Genomic DNA, 21904 nt, shown 5'->3' with positions numbered 1-21904 from the left:
TGAGATACATAGCGTGTTTGGGATAGGCTGCAGAAACCACTCCCATGTAGACCTGGTAGCCATCTAACAAATTCTCAAAAGTACGTTCCGCCCAAGGGGTTCTGTATCTCCGCTTCCCATAAACCCATTTTTTCTCCCCTTTACCTGTCATTTTACTTGGGGGAAGAAGAGTAAATATGTCAATGTAGTTCCCATTGAGTATTTTAGTCCTCTTCTTATGGGATAAATGATTTCCTAGTATAAAATCGGTGGACACATTGGTGGATTTTTACGTCTTCCACCAATGACCCCCCCTTTCCATTCCAGGGACCCGTTAAAGGACTTACGGTGGGAATTAGCCCTCCGTTCATGTACCCACAAAGGAAGCCCGGAAATATCCTCGCCCAAGCCCCAGTAATCCTCCATAGGGGCATCGCTATCCGAATCAGAAGAAGAGGTACCTGACTCGTCCTCGGAGTCCGACTTCCTACTCTTCTTGCCTTTCTTTGAAGTGTGTTTCCTCTTGGATTTCCTTTTTTCTCATTTTCTCCCTGCTGCTCATTGTCAGCAGCTATGGGGGCATCTTGGCTTCCTTGTTGTTCCTCCTCGTAAGATGATCCAGAATCCCCTTCTGCTGTCATGAGCTGCTGTGATGGTTCCTGAAAGATACTGGGTACATCTATGTCCTGATGGGAGTTAGTATTGCTGGATCCCTTGGGAGGCGCCCTACCACCAGAGGAACCAGATTTTGACCCAGGGGCGCAAGAGGACTGAGAGCGAGTTATACGGCGTGAAGCAGCGGCGGGTCCCAGTGGGGCTATGCCTGGACCAGAGGCAGAAGTACTTGGGTGTGAAAGAATGGGTTTCTAAAACCCAAAAACTGACTGTGCAGGCAGTTTTAAATTGCACCAAAATCCCTATTTTTCCTTAGCTAAAATGCATAAACTCAAGCCGTTGAGCAAATCCATAACAAGAACAAAGCTCTCTCCCTTATCAGTCCGTGGCGGCAATGAGTGACCTTGCCAAGTTCCAGTACGGCAGGGATGATGCATGTGTACTTTATCTTACGTCCTGAACACACTCTGACACACAAACCCAGGTCCAGGAACAAACGCCAGAGCGTGTTCCCGGAGATGATTACCTCGTCCCAGATAAGTATAGGAAGAGGAAGATCCTTTTATGGTCAGAAGTACAGGAAGAAAGATCCTTTTATGGTTGAGAGTACCAGAGTAGGAACATATGTGATGTCAAGCTGACGTAGCTAGGGAAGGGGGAGAGGATGCCTGGAGGATATATATACTGCATGAAACTTGTCATTTCTTTGGACTTGCTGTGGACTTGATCACGCAAGTGCCTTCTGCTATCCGGAGAGCAGAATAAACTCTTTCTTTGAATCAACCTCAGGTGTCGTTTGACTTCCTTCCTCCTGTCCCGGAGCAACGCAGACCCAATTGGTGAATTCCAATAAGGCTACAGGTGCTCCTGATTACTGGGAAGGGCGTCGGGTATGTAATCCTGGGATGCTGGAGGTGGAGCTGGGAGTGCCCTGATTCCAGGCTGACACTGCATATAGAAGGTTTCAAAAGCCGAGAAAAACTGAGTAAATGCTTCTGGATTGCAAGGCATGGTAGGTATTAGTGATCCGTTTTGAGTGGTTGCCCTGCTCCCACCACGGGAGGATGCCTGTTGGTTTCTACCAGGAGCCATGCCGAACACTGGCGTACCAGCACCTAGTTCCGGGAGAACCGTAAAGGCAAGTAATAATGCGTAACCATGACCTAGCTGGACCAGAACTGCCTGCGCCGAACCGTGAGGTAAGCCTCTCTACACAAGCTAGCTCAGTATTGCCTACACTGAGCAGTAGCAATGCACCTCTAGCAGTAGGCTAGTTCAGTATTGACTACACTGAGCAGTAAAAGTAATTCCCTATAGCGAGCAAGTGCAGTATTGCTTACACTGAGCTGCAGACCAGGTGTGTTGAGATTTACTTTACTTTTTTATTTTATTATTATTATTATTATTATTATTATTATTATTATTATTATTATATTTTATTATTGTTGTTGTTATTATTATAACATTTCTATTTCTTTATTTATGTTTTTATTTTATTTTATTTTATTTTATTTTATTTATTTATTTAAATTTATTTATTTATTTATCTTTAAGGGGTGGCGGCGTTCGATAAACAAGATGAGCCCCTACTGGCCCCTGCGTGTAGAAGCAAAAGATTGTCCCTTGAAATTAATTGAGAAGCCCCTTAATTGCTTATATGGCTTAATAATTTTTAAGGCAGCTCTCACTGAGGCACTGCCTGCCCAGTATGTGACAGTTGTACCGATTAATTTGGAAGCCGCCTGCACCAATGGGGACTAGCACTAAGCACTTTAAACTTGTTCAAATATTAGCCCACAATAACGTAATCCTCCACGTTAAGAACTGATGCTTACAAACTTGCTACCATACAATTCACCCCAGCCAAGCGCAGTGACCCAGAAGCAAGAGAAGGTATCGCGATACAGTGTAACAGCGCAGGCGCAACGTAGCGGCTGCAGGCACTGAGGGACTTTATGATGTAGCGATTTGAAACTAGCAGCCACTCTGTGCAGGGAAAGGTAAAGTGTAGCGATATTAAAACTAACAGCCACTGAATACAAGCAAAGGTAAAATGAAACAACGTTGCCGCTCCCGTCCACAGCAAGCTATAAAGGCAAATACGACTTAAAAACAAACAGCCACCCTAAGCAGAAAAGGTAGAATAAAGCAGGGCTGCTACTCCATGCACCAGAAAGCTATAATGCAAATGCAAGGGGGGGGGGGGCTTTGGCCGCCCGATGCCTCTCCTAAGATGGCGTCCACTTAAAATGGCAGCGACGGTCGATGTTACCGTGGCAACTGGGTAGCTAGTAATGCAGAGGTCAGCCCGCAGGGCTGCGCCGCCACCACCGAAATAAAGCAAGGAATTCCCCCCATAGAACAAACCGCACCAAAAATTCCCCGTAAGGAAGCGTTTCAAAACAAAGGTATTATTCTAAAGTTTAAATGGGGAACGCTTTTGCGCACGGCTACCGCTTCGAGGGCTCCCCCCTGGTGTAGTATTGGGCTGCCCTTCTTTACCGGCGGGGTTCCTCCGCGATCAATAGGTTCAACAGGGTAGCACTTGGCAAGCAGTTACCCAGCCGCTGGAGACCCTGACCTCCCGAAATAGCCCCCACCTCAAGCGGCTGCTGAAGCAGACCGCGTTTTAGTAGTCCTCTTATTAGCAGTTGCGATTAGACCAGCCACGGCAGTGTGTAAATAAATCCCACACGTCTAGGTGTTCCGGGCGGTGAAGGATCTCCCTGGGGGAACTTTCAGAAGCCGATCTTAAGGAGTAGATCTTGAAAAAAGGCACCCTTGTAGCGCAAATACTGCGAGGATAGACACAATAACTCCCAAGCTTCATGAGGAGCAGCCAGGCAATCCGACTATGAAAAGAAGCTGGCGATAGAACGGCGGCGAAGGAAGCGGGAGGCAGCGACGAAAGGGGGTGGTGGACAAGATCGATCCACTTGCAGCGTGTTGCTGACAAAGGAGCCCGAGCCCGGAGCTCCGTTCTTAATCTGCAACCTAAGGAGGCAAACCGCAGCTGCAGCAGCGAAACCCAGCCAATACAAGGAAACAACCGCCCCACGCTCCTCACGCCGAACAAGAACCTGGAAAAACAACACAAAATTACAGAGCCAAAAACAGATACAAAACCTGGTCAGCTGCGACGCGGGAAAGAGGGCGGTCCTCGGCCGCGCCAGACTTAAGTAGGTGAGGCCACACACCCCGCACCAGCCGATTGGCTGGCACAGCGTATGACGCAGCCGAGGATTCCCTGCTAAATAAAAAACAAAAAACGGTGAGATGTAGGAGTGCAAATATCCAGAGATGTAGTGATCAGGTGGGATTGCTATGAGGAATTATAACAGATATAGAGTAAGCCATCTGTGTCAGCAATGAAAGCATTGCGTTGACTGGGTTTAAATTATTTTGATATGATTCTTGATCAATCTACACCTCTGCATCTCTGGCCATTTCCTCTACTGCCCATTTCTCTTGTCATGTACACAGCCCAGTTGCTTAGACAGGCAGGCATCCTGGGCCATAAAGATAGTGGGGAAGTTTCTTTGAAGGCCTTTCTAATATATTAATCTTAGGATGTTAATCTTAGGGCCAGGAAACAGGTTTCACATTAAGGTGATAATGGTCACTGTCCTCCTGGCCATCCTTCTTATCATGTGTACTGATTGTTTATGACCTCCAGGGTTGCTGTATTCGCTCCTTTGTAGTATTCATTCATTTACCCAAAGTATGTATGCCTGACTAGTGTTTATAGTTTAACTTTGTCCCCACTTGAGGTTTGTTTGAATGCTCAGAGGAAATCTGATTGGTTCTTATGAACACTCTGTAACAAATTCTTTTGTGAATAAAACGGCCTGGGCCGGGGGCTGCACTCGAACAAGCACAGAGAGACGATTATATGCACTCCCTCTGAGAGCCTTGCTGGTCAATGTTATGTACTGAAGTTCTCACCCTGGGCCAGCAGGGGGATACTGTAGATAGTTATGCAAATGAAGGATCGAAAGTGACGTTCAGTGATTGGATAGTTTGTATGCAAATGAAGGATCGAAAGTGACGTTCAGTGATTGGCTAGTTACAGAAAATGGTTACTGTTGCATTCTAGTGGAGCTCTATATAAGCAGGCTGACTGAGCTCCTCAGTTCAGTTCTGTTCCAGCTTACAAATAAAGAGCTGCTTTGGAAGAATCGCTGTGTCGTCTGATATGTTCGCCCACAACTTAACAGTCAAAGCCTCGTGTCTCATTTTAATCAGGGTCCAATCCTTCCTTTCGCCTCAGAATGCAACATTCTTTAAAGTTATGTGTTCTTCTCTGGTTAAATTAGACCAATTGTATTTAGATTGCACTTCCAGTCTAGCTATATCCCTTGCAACTACTTGTTCAAAAACTGTGATATGAGGATCTACTATATCAGGGCAAAAGTTGGACTTATTTCTAAACATATTGGTAGGCATGGGGCAGGAAGTATTGTGGAATAATTTCTTTAATTTAATAAGTCTTACCAGTTAAAACAGATCAACCCTGGTATTGAACGCATTATATCGTGGTGTAGATATTCTCCAAGATAGAAAGGATCCACATCCACCTACCTTTTTCCTCATGGAATTAGTTGATCTTATTTTTGAACATAATTTTTTAAAATTTCAGGAGGATTTCTATTTACAAACTAGAGGAGTTGCTATGGGCAGTGCATGTGCCCCCAGCGTAGCTAATTTATTTATGGGAAAACTTGAGGAAGATTTCTTTTATAACCGAATGGCTAATCCTTATTTTGATGAAATGCTCATATATAAGAGATTTGTGGATGACCTTTTCTTAATATTTAGGAACATCAGTGATATCAATAATTTTTTTATATGCTGTCAGAACATTCATCCTAATATCAAGTTTACAACTCACTTTCAAGGCCAACAAATAACATTTTTGGACACAATTGTATATTGTGATGGGGCAAATAATCTAGCAGTTCGGCCGTTTAAAAAAACAACAGACAGGCCGTCATATCTTAATTATAAATGATTTCACTCCCTTCACCTCAAACGGAATTTACCTTACGGTCAATTCCTAAGAATAAAGCGTAACTCTACGACACATCAGGATTATACCAAAAATTGTGCACAAATGGCACGTGATTTTGTTGGTAGAGGTTATCCACAACAGGTGATAAAAACAGCACAGCACAGATCAGAGCACACAATAGGCCTCACCATACTATTGGAAAAACTATCTAAATTTGAAGATAACCATCTAACCTGGACTCTAGACTATACCCCGTTATCCAATTCAATTGTTAAGACAATCAGAAAACATTGGGACTTGATACAAGACGTACCAGGTTGCCCTTCTGTACATCCACGGATCAGTTTCCGTAGAACCAGGAACTTTAAAGACATGCTTGTACACGCAGATATAACGGATAAGAACCAGCCGCGAGGTTGCGATATAAAGGGACATTTTAAATGCGGAAGTTTTGCAGTGTGTAGTTTAACATTTTTTTTTTTTAATATATATAATTTTTATTACTTTTTTTAATATATCATTTTCAACAGTAATTAAACATACTTTTACATCTTATTCAAATTTTTGACTTCTATCAATCCTGTCTGAAAATTTTCCAGTCTAATCTCTCAGTATGCATTTCTTATCTTCCCTATTACATTTCAAACTCATAACCAATATCTCTTATCTTTTTCTACTTTGTAACACTTCGTATATTTCTCCTTACAAAACTTCTTGTAGTCCTACTAGCGTAATTTGTTGATTACAGTTGCTCTTCAAATAATTCATATACTTCTTCCAATCTTCTGTAAATCTCTGGTCCCGCAGGTTTCGAATCCTTCCTGTCATTTTGTCCAATTCTGCATAGTCCATTAATTTCGTCTGCCATTCTTCTTTCGTCGGAATTTCTTCTTGTTTCCATTTCTGGGCTAACAGTACTCTTGCCGCAGTTGTTGCATATAAAAACAATTTAACATCTTGCCTATTAATGTCCTGACCTATAATGCCAAGTAAAAATGCTTCCGGTTTTAAAAAAAATGTATATTTCAAGATCTTTTTCATCTCATTATATATCATTTCCCACCACATATGATAAAATGTTCCTTCTTTTTCTTTACATTTCCAACATTTATTATTTGTCTTATACATTTTAGCTAATTTCACTAGTGTAATATACCATCTATACATCATTTTCATCATATTCTCTTTCAAAGCATTACAGGCTGTAAATTTTATCCTTTCATTCCACAACCTTTCCCATTCTTCAAGCTGTATATTATATCCAAAGTCTTTTGCCCAATATTTCATTACCGATTTCACTTCCTCATCTTTCAAATGCCATTCCAACAGTATTTTATACATTTTAGACATTGTTTTACATTCATTGTTTAATATTTCTATTTCAAATTTTGGTTTTTTATCATCAAATCCTTTTTCCTTTAAATCCTCTTTGTATATTTCATTGACTTGGCGATAGTGCAACCAATCATTTACATATTCTTTAACCTCTTCATATGGTTTCATTTTCCATTTCTTTTTTTCTTTTTTTAAATAATATTTATTGAAATTTCAAAAAAGGTTACAAAGGTAAGAAAAAAAGGTTAAAAAGAAAAATACAAAATACAGAAAAAATAAACACAATTAAAAATAAGTCCATCATTCCATAACTTATCTTTCATTTACTTGTTTCGCTGACCTCCCCACACCTCCCTTTTTTGTATTCCAGTTCAATTGGTTAACTCCCCCCTACCCAAAATCTGATTTAATCTCTTTTACATCAAGAAGATCTAAGGACAACAGATACAGGTAGGTAGCCGTGTTGGTCTGCCATAGTCAAAACAAAATAAAAAAATTCCTTCCAGTAGCACCTTAAAGACCAACTAAGTTAGTTCTTGGTATGGGCTTTCGTGTGCATGCACATTTCTTCAGATACCAAGGACAACAGAGTGAATGAGGCGGGAGTCCATCTTTATCAATTGGCCATTCGTATGAATTTGAACATTTTAAACGGCAACTGCCCTCCGGACGTGCCAGGTGAATTCACTCACTTGGGCACAACATCAAATAGTGTCCTAGACTACCTTCTAGTTTCAGAAGACCTATTTTCAAACTTCTTTTATTTCAAAGTAGACAATGTACAATCCAGTGACCACCTACCTCTAGCGGCCAAGCTAACGCTTGACTGGCACCCGGTTAGCGGTACACACCCAATTCATGTAGGTTTAAATGCCGCAGCTCAAGTAAGAGGCATTAAATGGTCTATGAAACAGGCCCAAAAATATGCAGAATTCTTCCAGAGGAATATCTCCGAATCCCTTATTGTTTCAGTGGCGGTGTTGTCTGAACCAAATAGGATACTGGAGTGGTTCTCCCACTTCTCTGCAGATTTAACTAGCTTCTTTACGATGCCGGCTCACCTGGTTAACCGAGATCAACCCAGGTTCGGTGCACCTTGGTTTGATTCCAAATGTAAGCAAGCTAGACTCTCTCTCTGTTGTATCTACAACAGATACAAATCTTCTGGAGCTGAAACTCTTCCCCCAGAGTACTTGCAGGCCAAAATTGCTTACAAACAGGCACAGAAGTCAGCCAAGCATGGAGCAATATTGGACTTCCGGTGCACCGCGATCCCAGCGCAAGCAGGGTTCTCACCGGGAGGGAGAACCCAAGCTATTTGAAGGATAGGGGGCAACTCCAGGGCGCGGAGACCCCCCTAAACCCTTCTGAAGGGTGTTCAGAGGGGCTGGTTCCCGGCGTGGCCAGAGAGCGACCAACCCGGCCGCCAGGTAGCCTCGGAAGAGGTGAAGAGAGTGGCGGAGAGGTCTAGCGGGTCAAGGGAAGCCATTACTCGCCTTCAGATAGCGAAGCCCTGCGCTTGCAGGGTGAGCGGTACGCTCTCAGTTTAAAGGACTCCGAACGCAAAATACTTGGAACTTTGTGGCTAAAGAACAAAAGAATAAGGAAGTCTCGGAGCAACAAAGAGAGGTAAACGGAGTTTAGCTGATAGCCAAAATCAACTCAAACGCAGCGCGACACCAGTGCGGGTAGAAAGTGAAAGTGAGTCGCCTTAGCGGTTACGTTATTTCTCCTTAAGTATCTTCCCCCCCCAAAAAAAAATAAGCCTAAAAATACGAACGTTACGCTGGAAGAAAGGAGGGAAGAGGAAGGGGCCAGAGACAGAGTATCGGGACTCGGCGTTCTTGGTGAACCGGAGGGTGCGAAGAGGAGAAGGGGCGTTTCTCTATCCCAGCGTTAGAACACAAGAGATAGCAAATCCGGAAGAGAAAGCTCCGCCGCCATTAGGAATCTGTGTGCGTGGGGATTGTGAAAGGCAAAAGAGGACAGCTATATACATCTATATTGTGACCTATATGCATATGATCTCTACCTTTTCTCCCTTGGTTTGAGACTGGGACCTGAAATTTGGGGATTTTTAACTTATAGGAAACGCTAAAAATTTGGGGAAACAAGATGCCGGCACACCTCTAGAACCAACGCTAATTCATAGAGATTTGGTGACCTCTAGCGACAAGATGGAGTTTGCGTGATTTTCGACCGGCCTCTGCTCCTCCTGCTCTCTTCCCTTTCCCTTTTCTTCCTCTATTTGTCATTTCGCTCTATCTCCCTTTTATTAAGCTCCCCCGTATGTCTACCCAGCAACATGGATTAGCCTGATTGAAGGCGGGAAGAACCCCCGGTATTGAAGCACCCCGCGTTGAAAGGAGGACTTTGTAGCAAGAACCTTATATTGACTTTTTATATTGACTTTTTGGAAACATATATACATAAGGGATTGGTAACTTTGATTAGTAACATCAAAGAAAGGAAGTGGATATAAGGAAAACGGATAAAGCGGGAGATATAAAGGAAGGTATTAGAAACAACTACGGTGGGAAAGATACTATCTGGGATTGGGGGAGATATAAATTTATAAGATGTCACATACTGGGAAGAAAGGAACGAATGGTGGGACTCCTGGGGATAGGAGGGGCTCTAAACAAGAGGTAGACTTTAAGTCAGATATTTTGAAGATGCTTGCAGAGATCAAACAGAGCCAAACCAATTTAGAACACAAACTAGAGCAGGTGGATAATAGGATTGGGAAAATGGACAAAAAAATGGATGAAACTGTTAACGAACTTAAGGGTCAAATAAAAGAAATATTTAGGAGAACGCAGCTCACGGAGGAAGGATTAAAGAAGACAAGGTTGGAATTAAAAGATATCAAAAGGGATAAGGAAAGGATTAAAGCAGAAGTGATGGACTTAAATAAGGCACAGGAAGAGATGAAGGATATTATAGCGATGAATGAACTGAGGCAGAGGGAGATTAATCTGAGGTTTAGAGCTGTGCCAGAGACACAAAATGAAAACATTAAAGAGAAATTGATAATGGAGCTAGCGGAATGGCTGGGTTTACCAGCTGAGGAAATGGCCAATAACATACAGAATGCATTTAGAATGCGCGTTAACACAACAAGAGTAAGGAAACTTACAGGCGACTGCCTGATTACATTTAAGGATAAAGAAATGAGAAATAGGATTCTTCAAAGGACTAGAGAAAAGAGGTTGAATATAGATGGGAACTATATAATTATCTTTAAAGATATCCCAATCAGATTACTTAAACGAAGAGACTCTTATAAATCTTTGGCGCAGGCATTGAAGAAAAATAAGATCGAATTTAGATGGGAATTCCCGGAAGGGGTATCATTTATGTATAGAGGTAAGAGACATAGGTTATCAAACCAGGAAGAAACCGGGAAGTTTCTGAGGAAATACAAGGAACTGAGAGCGGAAGCGAATGGAACTGTGGGTGCAGAGGGAGGACCACCAGGAGAACCAGGAGTAGGGGAGGAGGAGGAGGGGGGAGGAAGCAGATTGGACGAAGAGGCAGAGGAAGAAGAAGAGGATCCAGGGCATCTATAAAGGAAAGGACAACGTAAAGAAAAGCTAAGTGAAAGTTAAGCACTATGGGATTAAAAATTTGGAATTGGAATATTAATGGGATGAATGATAAAAAAAGGAGAAATAAAATTGAGCAATATCTGAAAAAGAAGAATTTGGACATTATCTGTCTTCAGGAAACGCATGTAGCTAGAAGGCATAGAAAAGTGTTAATTAACAAAAGATTGGGAAATGAATTTGAATCCTCAGATAAGGAAAAGAAAAGAGGGGTGGTATTGTATATTAAAAATAAGATGGAAGCCAAAACACTATTCAAAACACTAAGGAGTGCACTTGGCAACCCCCGAGGTCATAAACAAGCAATACACATGATAAGAAGGATGGCCAGGAAGACAGCAATCATTATCACCTTCAGGTGAGATCTGTTTCCTGGCCCTAAGATTAACATCCTAAGATTAACATATCAGAAAAGCTACATCAAAGAAACTGCCCACTGTCTTTGATGACCCAGGATGCCTGCCTGGCGAAGCAACTGGCAGTGTACGTGACTGGTCAAGAAAGAGAAATGGAACAGGGATGCAGAGGTGTGGATTGATCAAAAATCATATTGATCAAAAATCATATCAAAATATTTTAAACCCAGTCAACACAATGCTTTCATTGCTGACACAGATGGCTTACTCTATATTTGTTATAATTCCTCATAGCAATCCCACCTGATCACTACACTGGTCTCAAACAGACACTCTCTGCCGACACCTTCACCTTACCACAGCCAGCTGCTTGAGAAACGCTGAGTTGCTTCCAGTCTCTGGGTTCTTTTCCACAATCTGTCTCTGCCCACTCAGGACTGGGCCCATAACCTGTTAAAGGGTTTTTTTCTCCTCTGGTGGCAGATGACAGAAACTACGACACCACGAGACTATTACAAAACAACAAACAACAAAGCTTGTGGGTGTTTTCTCTCTGCAGGCAAAGTTCAAACTGCAACTTTTCCTCCTTTTGTAGTCATGACCAGTTGTACCCAATCTGCCCAGAGCTCAAGGAAACAGTTCTTAAAGGTACAAACATCTTTACTGTTTCTTTGCAGAATGACTCCCAACAACCCGCTTCTGGCGACTAAGTAGTTGGCATCCCTCTCCAGACTTGTGCTCAGAGCAGGACTGTTGGAGCAACGGTGTGACCATGCCTCCACTCAAACTTAAGTACTCTCCCCTGATTGGATGCCTGCAAGCAACCTGTGAGTTCTCCTACATGGACGTTGCTGCTGTGCCTGCCTCTTCAAGCCCCTCTGGTGCTGGAGGACAGCAGAGAAGAGGACAGAGGAGATTCTACCGCTCTCCTCCCCCAACATGGTCTCCTCCTCTGCTCCTGGCACATCCTGCTCTTCCTCCAGCCCTGGCTCTTTCCCCACATCCTGCACCTTCTGCCCGTCTTTGACGGCTCAGACTGTATCCATTCTTGCAGCTCCTGCCTTGCAGGAGGCAGAAACTCTCACAAATCCCTTCCCTCTCCCCCTGGATCTGACTCTGGCCCCACGGCCACCGCCACACATTCCTTGGACCCTTGCTAGTCCCTGTTCACTGCATTGCTTTGCTTCAGTTTTTCTTAAAGCCAATGCTCTTTAGGCATGCCAACTGCAAAGATGCAAAACAGAAACAAATGAAGACAATGAGAAATCAAAAGAAATACAGCAAAAAGGCACAGCCATACCATTTGCTTTTGTTGTTTTTAAAAAATGTTTTTATTGGTTTTTCCATGTATACATCCGCTAACAGTATTTCTCTAACAATTTTCCATATTTCCCCCCTCCTCCCCTGGACTTCCCTTATATTCCCATTTTGTTTTATTTCCATATTCCTCATCCTGCGTGTTGTTTCCCAAAATTTCCCCAATACATATAGTCTTACTTTTTGTTATATACAATTGTGTGTGTTTATTCAAACCCTGCCAGTGAGTCCAATTCTTTATGTTGCCTCTTCATATATGTTGTAAATGGTTCCCATTCTCTTTAAAAATCTTTGTTATCCTTTTCATGTAATTTATCTGTTAATTTTGCCAGTTCTGCATATTCCATAAGTTTCCCTTGCCATTGTTCTTTTGTTAGTATTTCTTCTGTCTTCCAAGCTTCTGCTAATATACATAAATAATTTCCAGTTTTCTTTCTTTATAAATAATTTCCAGTTTTCTTTCTTTAAATATTGATCTAGAATTCCTAGGAGGAATGCTTCTGGTTTCTTAACAAAAGTCTTTTTAAACATTTTTTTTCAATTCATTATATATCATTTCCCAATAATTTCTAAACCTTTTGCATTCCCACCACATATGATAAAATGTACCATCTTTTTCTTTACATTTCCAACAAGTGTTAGATCCCTTTTTATACATTTTTGCCACTTTCTCTGGCATAATATACCATTTATACATCATTTTCATATAATTCTCTTTCAATAAAATACAATCTGTAAATTTTAAATTCACCTTCCACATCTTTTCCCAATCTTCAAGTTGTATGTTGTTGTTGTTTAGTTGTTTAGTCGTGTCCGACTCTTCGTGACCCCATGGACCAGAGCACGCCAAGCACTTCTGTCTTCCACTGCCTCCCGCAGTTTGGTCAAATTCATGCTGGTAGCTTCAAGAACACTATCCAACCATATCGTCCTCTGTCGTCCCCTTCTCCTTGTGCCCTCCATTTTTCCCAACATCAGGGTCTTTTCCAGGGAGTCTTCTCTTCTCATGAGGTGGCCAAAGTATTGGAGCCTCAGCTTCACAATCTGTCCTTCCAGTGAGCACTCAGGGCTGATTTCCTTAAGAATGGATAGGTTTGATCTTCTTGCAGTCCATGGGACTCTCAAGAGTCTCCTCCAGCACCAGAATTCAAAAGCATGAATTCTTTGGCGATCAAGTTGTATATTGTGACCTAAATCCTGACCCCACTTTATTTGTGCTGACTTTAACATTTTGTCCAGCGTTTCCCCATATAACAGGAGATTATACATTTTTTTGAGTAATTTCGTATCACTCTCAATTATCTCTTTTTGAAAGTTTGACACTGTGTAGCTGAAACCTTTCTTATTGTCTTCCTTAAACTGTTCGTTTAATTGTCTATGATGTAACCAACTTGGTAAAAAAATCTTTAGTTCCTCATATTCTTTCAGCTTTAACCCTTTTCCTGCCTGTCCTGTGGAACGCCCTCCCAGCAGATGTCAAGGCAGTAAACAACTATTTTACTTTAAAAGACACCTGAAGGCGGCTCTGGGATGCCTCCCATAGTTTGGCATGAAGGGTGACACCCCTGTAGAGGTGTGCACTGCATTATTATATGCAAATTCAGCCAAACTTAATTTCTCTGCCCAGTCATTTTGCTGATGACTCACATAACATCTCAAATATTGCTGCAAGATAGCATTAACCCTTTCTGATTGCCCATTCAACTGGGGATGTCTAGCTGAGGTGAAGTTTACTTGCACCTCCAGCAGCTCCATTAACTATCTCCAGAAGCGTGAAGTAAACTGACTTCCTCGATTCGTAATTAGCCTAGAGGCCATCCCATGCAACCTGAATACGTTGTCTATAAACAGTTTGGCTGTTTCCTGTGCAGAAGGCATCTTGGTGCAGGGTATGAAATGCGCCATTTTCGTCAGCATGTCCACTACCACTAGAATCACTGTTTTCCTTTGAGATACCGGCATGTCTGTGATAAAATCCATAGATACTGCCTCCCACGGTTTTTTAGGTGTGGGCAAAGGCTGGAGCAACCCTGCAGGTACTGCCCTTTCCCCTTTTGCCCTTTGGCAAACTGCACAACCCCTGACATACTCTGCTACTTCCTCCTTAATTTTGGGCCACCAGAATTCCTTGGTAATCAAGTACATAGTCTTATTACGCCCAAAATGCCCCGCTGTCAGATTGTCATGATGTTGCCTGAGAATTCTTGCTCTCACATCCCCATCTGGCACATACAGCGCCCCCTTGTGATAAAGCAAACCCCCTCTTTCTTCAAAATCCCCCTCTCTGCCTTCTTTTTGTCTTACTTCTGACAGTTTCCTTTGTGCATATTCATCCCTTTCTGTGAGTGCTTGCAGGCAGCTCCTGCTCCCTTACTATGGTGGCTGCACGTTGCCATTGCTCAGGTTCAAACACATACCTCTCAGTTGGAGCCTGTTGCTCTTCCATATATTCTGGCTTCCTCGCATTCTGCACTCCTGGCACATATCCTATATTGAAGTGGAATCCTGAAAAGAACTCCGACCATCTTAACTGTCTCTGATTAAGAAGTCTAGCCATCCTCCAGTACTCCAGGTTTTTTTGATCTGTATATACCTGCACCTGTTGCTGGGCCCCTGCTAAGAAATGCTTCCAAATTTTAATAGCATCATAAATAGCCAAAAGCTCTTTGTCCCAAATCATGTAATTCTGCTCAGAGCGGCTCAGCTTCCTGGAATGAAAGGCACATGGCCACCAGTTTCCTTCCCTATCCTGCTGCAGCAACACTGCCCCTATGGCCCTGTCTGATGCATCTGTCTCAACCCTCATGGGTTTTTGTGCCTCTACATGTATCAGGTACTCTTCTGAGGCAAACACCTTCAAGTTTTCAAAGGCCGCCTGTGCCTCAGACGTCCAACAGAAAGCCTTCCTTGCTCTCAAGCAATCGGTTATAGGGGCAGTGATGTGTGCGTAATTGGGTATAAAATTTCTATAGTAATTACTGAAGCCTATGAACCTCTGAACATCTTTCTTGGTTTTGGGCTGCTTCCACTCCAGCACACTTTTCACCTTCCCTCTTTCCATGTGTACACTTTCTGCTGAGAGGCGGTAGCCCAAAAATTCCACTTTTTGTACATGGAACTGGCATTTCTCTAACTTGGCATACAGCTTATGCCTTTTTAACCTCTCCAATACCTCTTTTACGTGCTTCACATGCTCCTCTTCCGTTTCTGAGTAGATCAGCACATCATCCAAATAACACACGCAATTTTTGTACAGCAGTGACCTGGGAAGACAGTTGAATTTGCTGATGGGTCACAGAGACATTTAACCACTGTTGGAAATGTGTTTGTTTCTTTTTTGCAGGCGGAGTTGGAGGTCTACATTGTGCCTGAAATGAAGCATTGTCTTTTATCTGTATCTTGTCTCTTACAGGAGGGGTACAAGGTTTACTTTGAAAATAATGTCTGTTCTATTTCCAGGGGTGGGAGGCAACTGGTCAGTGTTGCATGTCAGAACAACCTCTTTGTTTTGGAGACACCTCTGGAGGGTGAGGGGGACGCTGAGGAAGCACAGGCAAAGTGTGCAAACGTTCCACTTCATGATTCATGTGCTCATTTGTGGCACAAGAGAATGTCACATGGCTGTTGGGGAGGTATCCAGAAGTTGTGCCAGTGCACTGTAGGTTGCAGGATAAAAGCATGTGACCGATCCCTAGATTGTAGAGCATGCAAAAGGGCAAAGGCAAAAGGGTGCAGTTATCCCAGATTGGAAAGGGTAACCACAAAGCCTTTTGAGCTTGTGCACACAGACCTTTGGGGTCCCATGCCAGAGAGCCTGGGCGGGGCCAGATTTGCCCTGACGCTGACAGATGATTTTACCCAGAATGCCTGGGTGTTCTCGCTGAAACACAAAAAAGAAGCAGCGCAACTGATCAAAGATTGGGTTGCGGCAGTGGAACTACAGTTTTCCACCAAGGTGCAGGGGTTCCAGAGTGACCGAGGCGCAGAGGTCACTGGGTCTGCTCTGCAGAGTTTCTTCCGCCAGAAGGGAATACGTCACAGATTGACGGTTGCCACCTCTCCTCAGGGGATTGGTGCGGCAGAGCGCAGGAGCAAGGCACTAGCTCAAGCAGCTGACGCTTTGCTGTTTGACTCTGGTTTGCCTCCGAGTTTTGGGGGGGAGGCGGTGAAGACGGCCAATTTCACGATGAACAGGTCCTACAATTCAGTGGTAGGTGACACCCCGTTTTTCTTGCTTCACGGAAAGAAGCCGCAGGTGCATTTCTTCCGTGTCTTTGGTTGTGAAGCGTGGGTGCTTGTGCCAAAGGGTCAATGAAAGAAAGGTGACCCGAGGTCCCAGAAAATGATCTTTTGTGGGTATGAGCCTGGGACAAAGGGGTGGAGGTTTGTATATCCAGATGGTGATCAGTCCAGGATTCTAGTCAGCAGAAATGCTGAGTTCTGTGAACAGAATGGTTGGTCAAGGATCCATGCGAATCCTGACGTTTTCTCAGAATGTCTGTCTGATTCTGAGGAGGAGGGAGAGGCAGAAGCTGAACCTGTTGATGAGGACCAGGTCGCTGACCAGGGTCAAGAACAGGATTGGGCATCTCCACAGGTTGTTAAAAGAGAGCCCAAGAGTGAGCCTTCGTCTCCCGTTAGCAAAGTTCAGAAGGCCCGAAGACGCACTAAGTCAGAGGGGGAGCCTTCTGGTACCAGTGAAACACTTGCTGGCCCCAGTGGGTCAGAGGGAGCACCTGAGACAGTGCTCAGACGTTCTGCACGCTCGACGAAGGGGGTACCACCTGAGAGGTTTCAGGTCACCAGCGCATGGGTTGGTTTCGCACAGTGCGAACCTGAGAGTTTCGAGAAGGTTCAACAGTTGCCTGAGACAGATGCCAGGAAGGGGCAAGAGGCAATGGGAAAGGAGTTGAACTCAAAGAGGTCTGTAGATGTGTCCTCACAGTTTCCCTCAGGATGCGAGACGAGAGGGGGTGTGAGGAGAATCAGAACTTACAGGGTTAAACAGTTCTGAGTGACGTCTCACATTCTGAGGCGTGGCTATATTCACATAGGGGAGTGTTTCTCTGTGTGTCTTTTTTCTTTCGCTTTTACCGAGAAGCGGAAAGAATGCCGGCAAATTCACCGGGTTGATTTATGTTGTTATTGCACTCATTAAAGGCTTTTGAAGATAAGAGAAAAGCCCGCATCGCAGTCTGATTTATTCCCACACAAAGCAACAGCTTTCCCGCTGTGCAAGCTCTGCTACGAGTGCTAAGGAAGCTGGAAGAGGTTTTTACCAGCATGGACAGCAGCAGTGTCACAGCTCAGAAGGGTACCGGACGCCATTTTGCCAGAGTTGACACTATAAGCCGTCCGCTTTGCACAATCTCTGCATAGCTGTCTATGCAAATTCCACAACTCAAAGTACCTGAGGATCTTGCAAATTCCCTCCTTCCCACTTCTCTGGGGAGCTTTTTAGTGGCAAGAGCACCACTCTGTGTGTGTCTGCTATCACCACCACCACCACCACCACCACTAAATATGAGGCTGTCAGACAATGGTTGACGTCTGAACTCTCTATTGGGCTGCTGCCCACTCTCTCCAACAAGCACAACAGAATCGTCTTGTGTAAGATCAACAACTATAGGTTCTGAAGTTTCGCAAGTGAGGTCAACTACTTCCACATCAATCCTTCTATCATTAAGGCTGTGTGGCAGGGAGGAGGAGGCGGAGGAGGAGGAGGAGGAGGGGATACAGGGTTCAGAAGCAGTTCCCACCATCATCTTGTCCAGAGTATGAGGAGGTCTTGCGGAGGTGTTGCGACTGCCCCTCTTGCTGTTACTGTGCTGGGTTGCATTACATTCTGTACTTGTTGAACTCATGATGCACAGGGATGGGAGAGGCACAGGCTGCAGAGTACTTGCTTCCCCCCTTATCTCTGTGTGCTGCTCCCTGCTTAGTCGCCAAGCAATTCTGTAATGTGATAATGATGATCATGAATGCTCTCTCTAAAGCAAATTTATGCAACTGGTGACGCTTTGGAGCACTGTGACTTTTTAAGAGTTGTCTCTTTTATAGCAGGTACTCCGAAGCTGGAGCAAGTTCAACATCTTGAGGAGTTAGGGCAGGCTTCCTCAACCTTGGCCCTCCAGATGTTTTTGGCCTACAACTCCCATGATCCCTACCTAACAGGACCAGTGGTCAGGGATGATGGGAATTGTAGTCTCAAAACATCTGAAGGGCCGAAGTTGAGGAAGCCTGAGTTAGGGTGTCTTTCATGTTACTCTACAGAACTGCATTAAAGTGGGAAGAAACATGATTAGGCTAAGAAGCAGGCACACAAATATTAATTTTCTATCTTTCAGCCAAGAGATTAGCTAAAACAATTAGGATTATTACGAGGTGGAGCATCTTTCCCTACCTTGACAGTCCTCTTTATACAAGAGTCTGATAAGGAGAAGGGAAGAACTCATGATGAATGTCTCTTCTTCAAGAAGAACCAGGGCACATAGCCAAGCTGAGGACGATGGGAAATCTTAAATGAAATTCATTGGAGTTGCCTCTACTAGAGCACACCTCCTATGGCTGCTCTTGCAAGAGGTATTTTCCAGGTATGACATATTCAATGTGTACACCCAACAGGGTGGATAAAAATCAATGATTTAAAAAAGAATAATTAAAAAATCTTTTTTATTTAAATTGGATTTTTAAAATAAAATGCTTTTGGAGGAAAGATCTTTCTAAAGATAGTTTTCTATTTAAGTTACATTACAGTCCAAAGGCTATTCATCAGGAAAGAAGTATTTGTTTTAAGTCTTTCATGTGTGAAACTTGCTCCGACCATAATGCTGTGAGAATGGAGATGAAATTAACACCAATTGGCTCCTTTAGATGGAGGATGAATGACACCTTGTTTAGAGACGAAGAGGTGACTAAGAAGGCCCAAAAAATTTTGAGAGACTATTTTGAGATAAATATGAGTACCACAGTGGAAAAAAGAGTAATCTGGGACGCAAGTAAAGCGGTTATGAGAGGGTTTCTGATTCAACAGAATGCAATAAAGAAGAGAACTCAAAATGAGAAAAAAGATAAAATTTTGGAGAAAATAAAAGAAGGTGAGAAGAAATTAAGAGCGAAACCAAAGTCGCAAGAGATTCTGAGAGAAATAAAGCTATATCAAGTACAATATATGAAAATGATAAATCAGGAAACAGAATGGAAAATTAAACAGATGAGACAAAAGACATTCGAATCGGCTAATAAATGTGGGAAACTGCTAGCCTGGCAGATGAAAAAAAGACAAAAATTAAATACTATTACAAATTTGGAAGTGGAAGGAAAGAACATACAGAATCCACAGGAGATTAGAAAGTGTTTCCAGAGATATTTTAAACAACTTTATACACAAGGGCCACAGAAAGAGACTGATATAGACCAATTTTTAAGAACTAATGGATTACAAAAAATTTCTCAAGAAAATAAGTTAATGTTGAATTATAAAATAACAGAACAGGAGGTGGAAGGTGCCATCCAGAATATGCAGTTGGGCAAATCTCCAGGGCTGGACGGTTTAACCTCAAAATACTATAGATCTTTGAAAGATTGGATAATTCAACCACTAAAGGAGGTTTGCAACGAAATTTTGGAGGGGGAAAAGGTGCCAGAGTCGTGGAAGGAAGCTTATATTACACTTATACCGAAAACTGAGTCTGAAAAAACACAACTTAAGAACTACTGCCCCATATCCCTGCTTAACGCGGATTACAAAATTTTTGCAGATATATTGGCTAAAAGATTGAAAAAAGTATTAGTGGAGGAGATACATAAAGATCAAGCTGGCTTTCTCCCTGGTAGACACTTGTGTGACAATACGAGAAACATAATTAACATTTTGGAGAAGTTGCAAGTGAATATTAATACTAAATCAGTTTTGATATTTGCAGATGCGGAGAAAGCTTTTGATAATATTTCTTGGAGCTTTATGAAGAAAAATCTTCAGGGGATGGGGGTTGGTCAAGGTTTTGAAAATGGTATAGGTGCAATTTATTCAGAACAAAAGGCCAAATTGCTAGTTAATAACGTGGTGACAGAAGAATTTAAGATGGAGAAAGGGACACGACAAGGCTGCCCAATTTCCCCATTGCTTTTTATTTTGGTCCTGGAGGTTTTGCTAAATATGATTAGAAGGGACCATCTGATCAAAGGTATTCAGGTCGGAGCCAAACAGTACAAACTTAAAGCTTTTGCAGATGACCTGGTTTTGACGTTACAGGAGCCAGAATCCAGTACTAAAAGTGTATTGGAATTGATTCAGGAATTTGGTCAAGTGGCAGGATTTAAGTTGAACAAGTTAAAAACTAAGGTTCTTGAGAAAAATTTAACACCGATGGAGAAAGAGAGGTTTCAGAAGGAGACAGGTTTAACACTGGTAAAGAAAGTAAAATACCTGGGGGTTAATATGACTGCTAAGAATGTGAATTTGTTTAAAGATAACTATGAGAAATGTTGGTCAGAAGTGAAAAAGGACCTTGAAATATGGTCAAACTTGAAGCTTTCCTTGTTTGGTCGAATTGCTGTTATAAAGAGGAATGTATTGCCAAGAATGTTGTTTTTGTTTCAATCATTGCAAATTTTGGACAAAATGGATTGTTTCAAGAAGTGGCAGAGAGACATTTCTAGATTTGTCTGGCAGGGCAAGAAGCCCAGAATAAAATTTAAGATACTAACTGATGCAAAGGATAGAGGTGGATTTGCCCTGCCAGACCTTAAACTCTATTATGAATCAGCAGCATTTTGCTGGCTGAAAGAATGGCTGCTTCTTGAGAACACAGACATTTTGGATCTAGAAGCCTTTAATAATGTTTTTGGGTGGCATGCATATTTGTGGTATGACAAGGTTAAAGCACATAAAGCATTTAAAAACCATATTGTCAGAAGAGCATTGTTTAATGTCTGGACAAGATATAAAGACTTACTTGAAAATAAAACCCCAAGGTGGCTATCACCTATGGAAGCAAAGGCTCTGAAAAAACTCAATATGGAGGCCAATTGGCCAAAATATTGGGTGATTTTGGAACAGGAGGGTGATAAACTGAAATTGCAGAGTTTTGAGAAACTAAAAGATAAAGTGCGAGATTGGCTTCATTATTATCAAATAAGGGAGGCCTACAATTTGGACAAAAAAAATGGCTTCCAGGTGGAAAAATCAAAATTGGAAACAGAACTGTTAGAACCCAAAACTAAGATATTATCAAGAATGTATAACTTGCTGTTGAAATGGAATACTCAGGATGAAACGGTGAAATCTACTATGATTAAATGGGTACAAGATGTTGGACATAACATTATGTTTGCTGACTGGGAACAGTTGTGGACCACAGGTATGAAAGTTACGGCATGTAATGCCTTACGAGAGAATATTATGAAAATGATATACAGGTGGTACATGACACCAGTCAAGCTTGCAAAAATATATCATTTGCCCAATAATAAGTGCTGGAAATGTAAAGAAAATGAAGGTACATTCTTTCACCTTTGGTGGACGTGCCCAAGGATTAAGGCTTTCTGGGAGATGCTCTATAATGAATTGAAAAAGGTATTTAAGTATACCTTTCAGAAGAAACCAGAGGCCTTTCTCCTGGGCATGGTCGGCCAATTGGTGCCAAAGAAGGACAGAACTTTTTTTATGTATGCAACAACAG

At 42.5% G+C, this 21904-nt stretch overlaps 1 protein-coding gene and 1 long non-coding RNA gene across 2 annotated transcripts in view; both read right to left on the bottom strand.

Moving 5' to 3' along the window:
• LOC309333268 overlaps positions 1-21904 on the bottom strand; it is a 617943-nt gene that overhangs the window by 103611 nt on the left and 492428 nt on the right. The gene's annotated exons all lie outside the window — the stretch shown is intronic.
• On the bottom strand, positions 17528-18085 carry LOC309333173 (E3 ubiquitin-protein ligase RNF4-like; the record flags this gene model as incomplete). The annotated part of the gene is made up of 1 exon (XM_081846573.1): positions 17528-18085. One exon carries the CDS (start codon positions 18083-18085, stop codon positions 17528-17530), a length of 558 nt encoding a protein of 185 aa, XP_081702699.1.

This window comes from Podarcis erhardii, assembly GCF_964252035.2.
Source record: "Podarcis erhardii genome assembly, chromosome: W".
NCBI classification, from domain to species: Eukaryota; Metazoa; Chordata; class Lepidosauria; order Squamata; family Lacertidae; genus Podarcis; species Podarcis erhardii.
The sequence above is the reverse complement of the archived record's forward strand: the minus strand, read 5'-3'. Positions and strand labels throughout refer to the sequence as shown.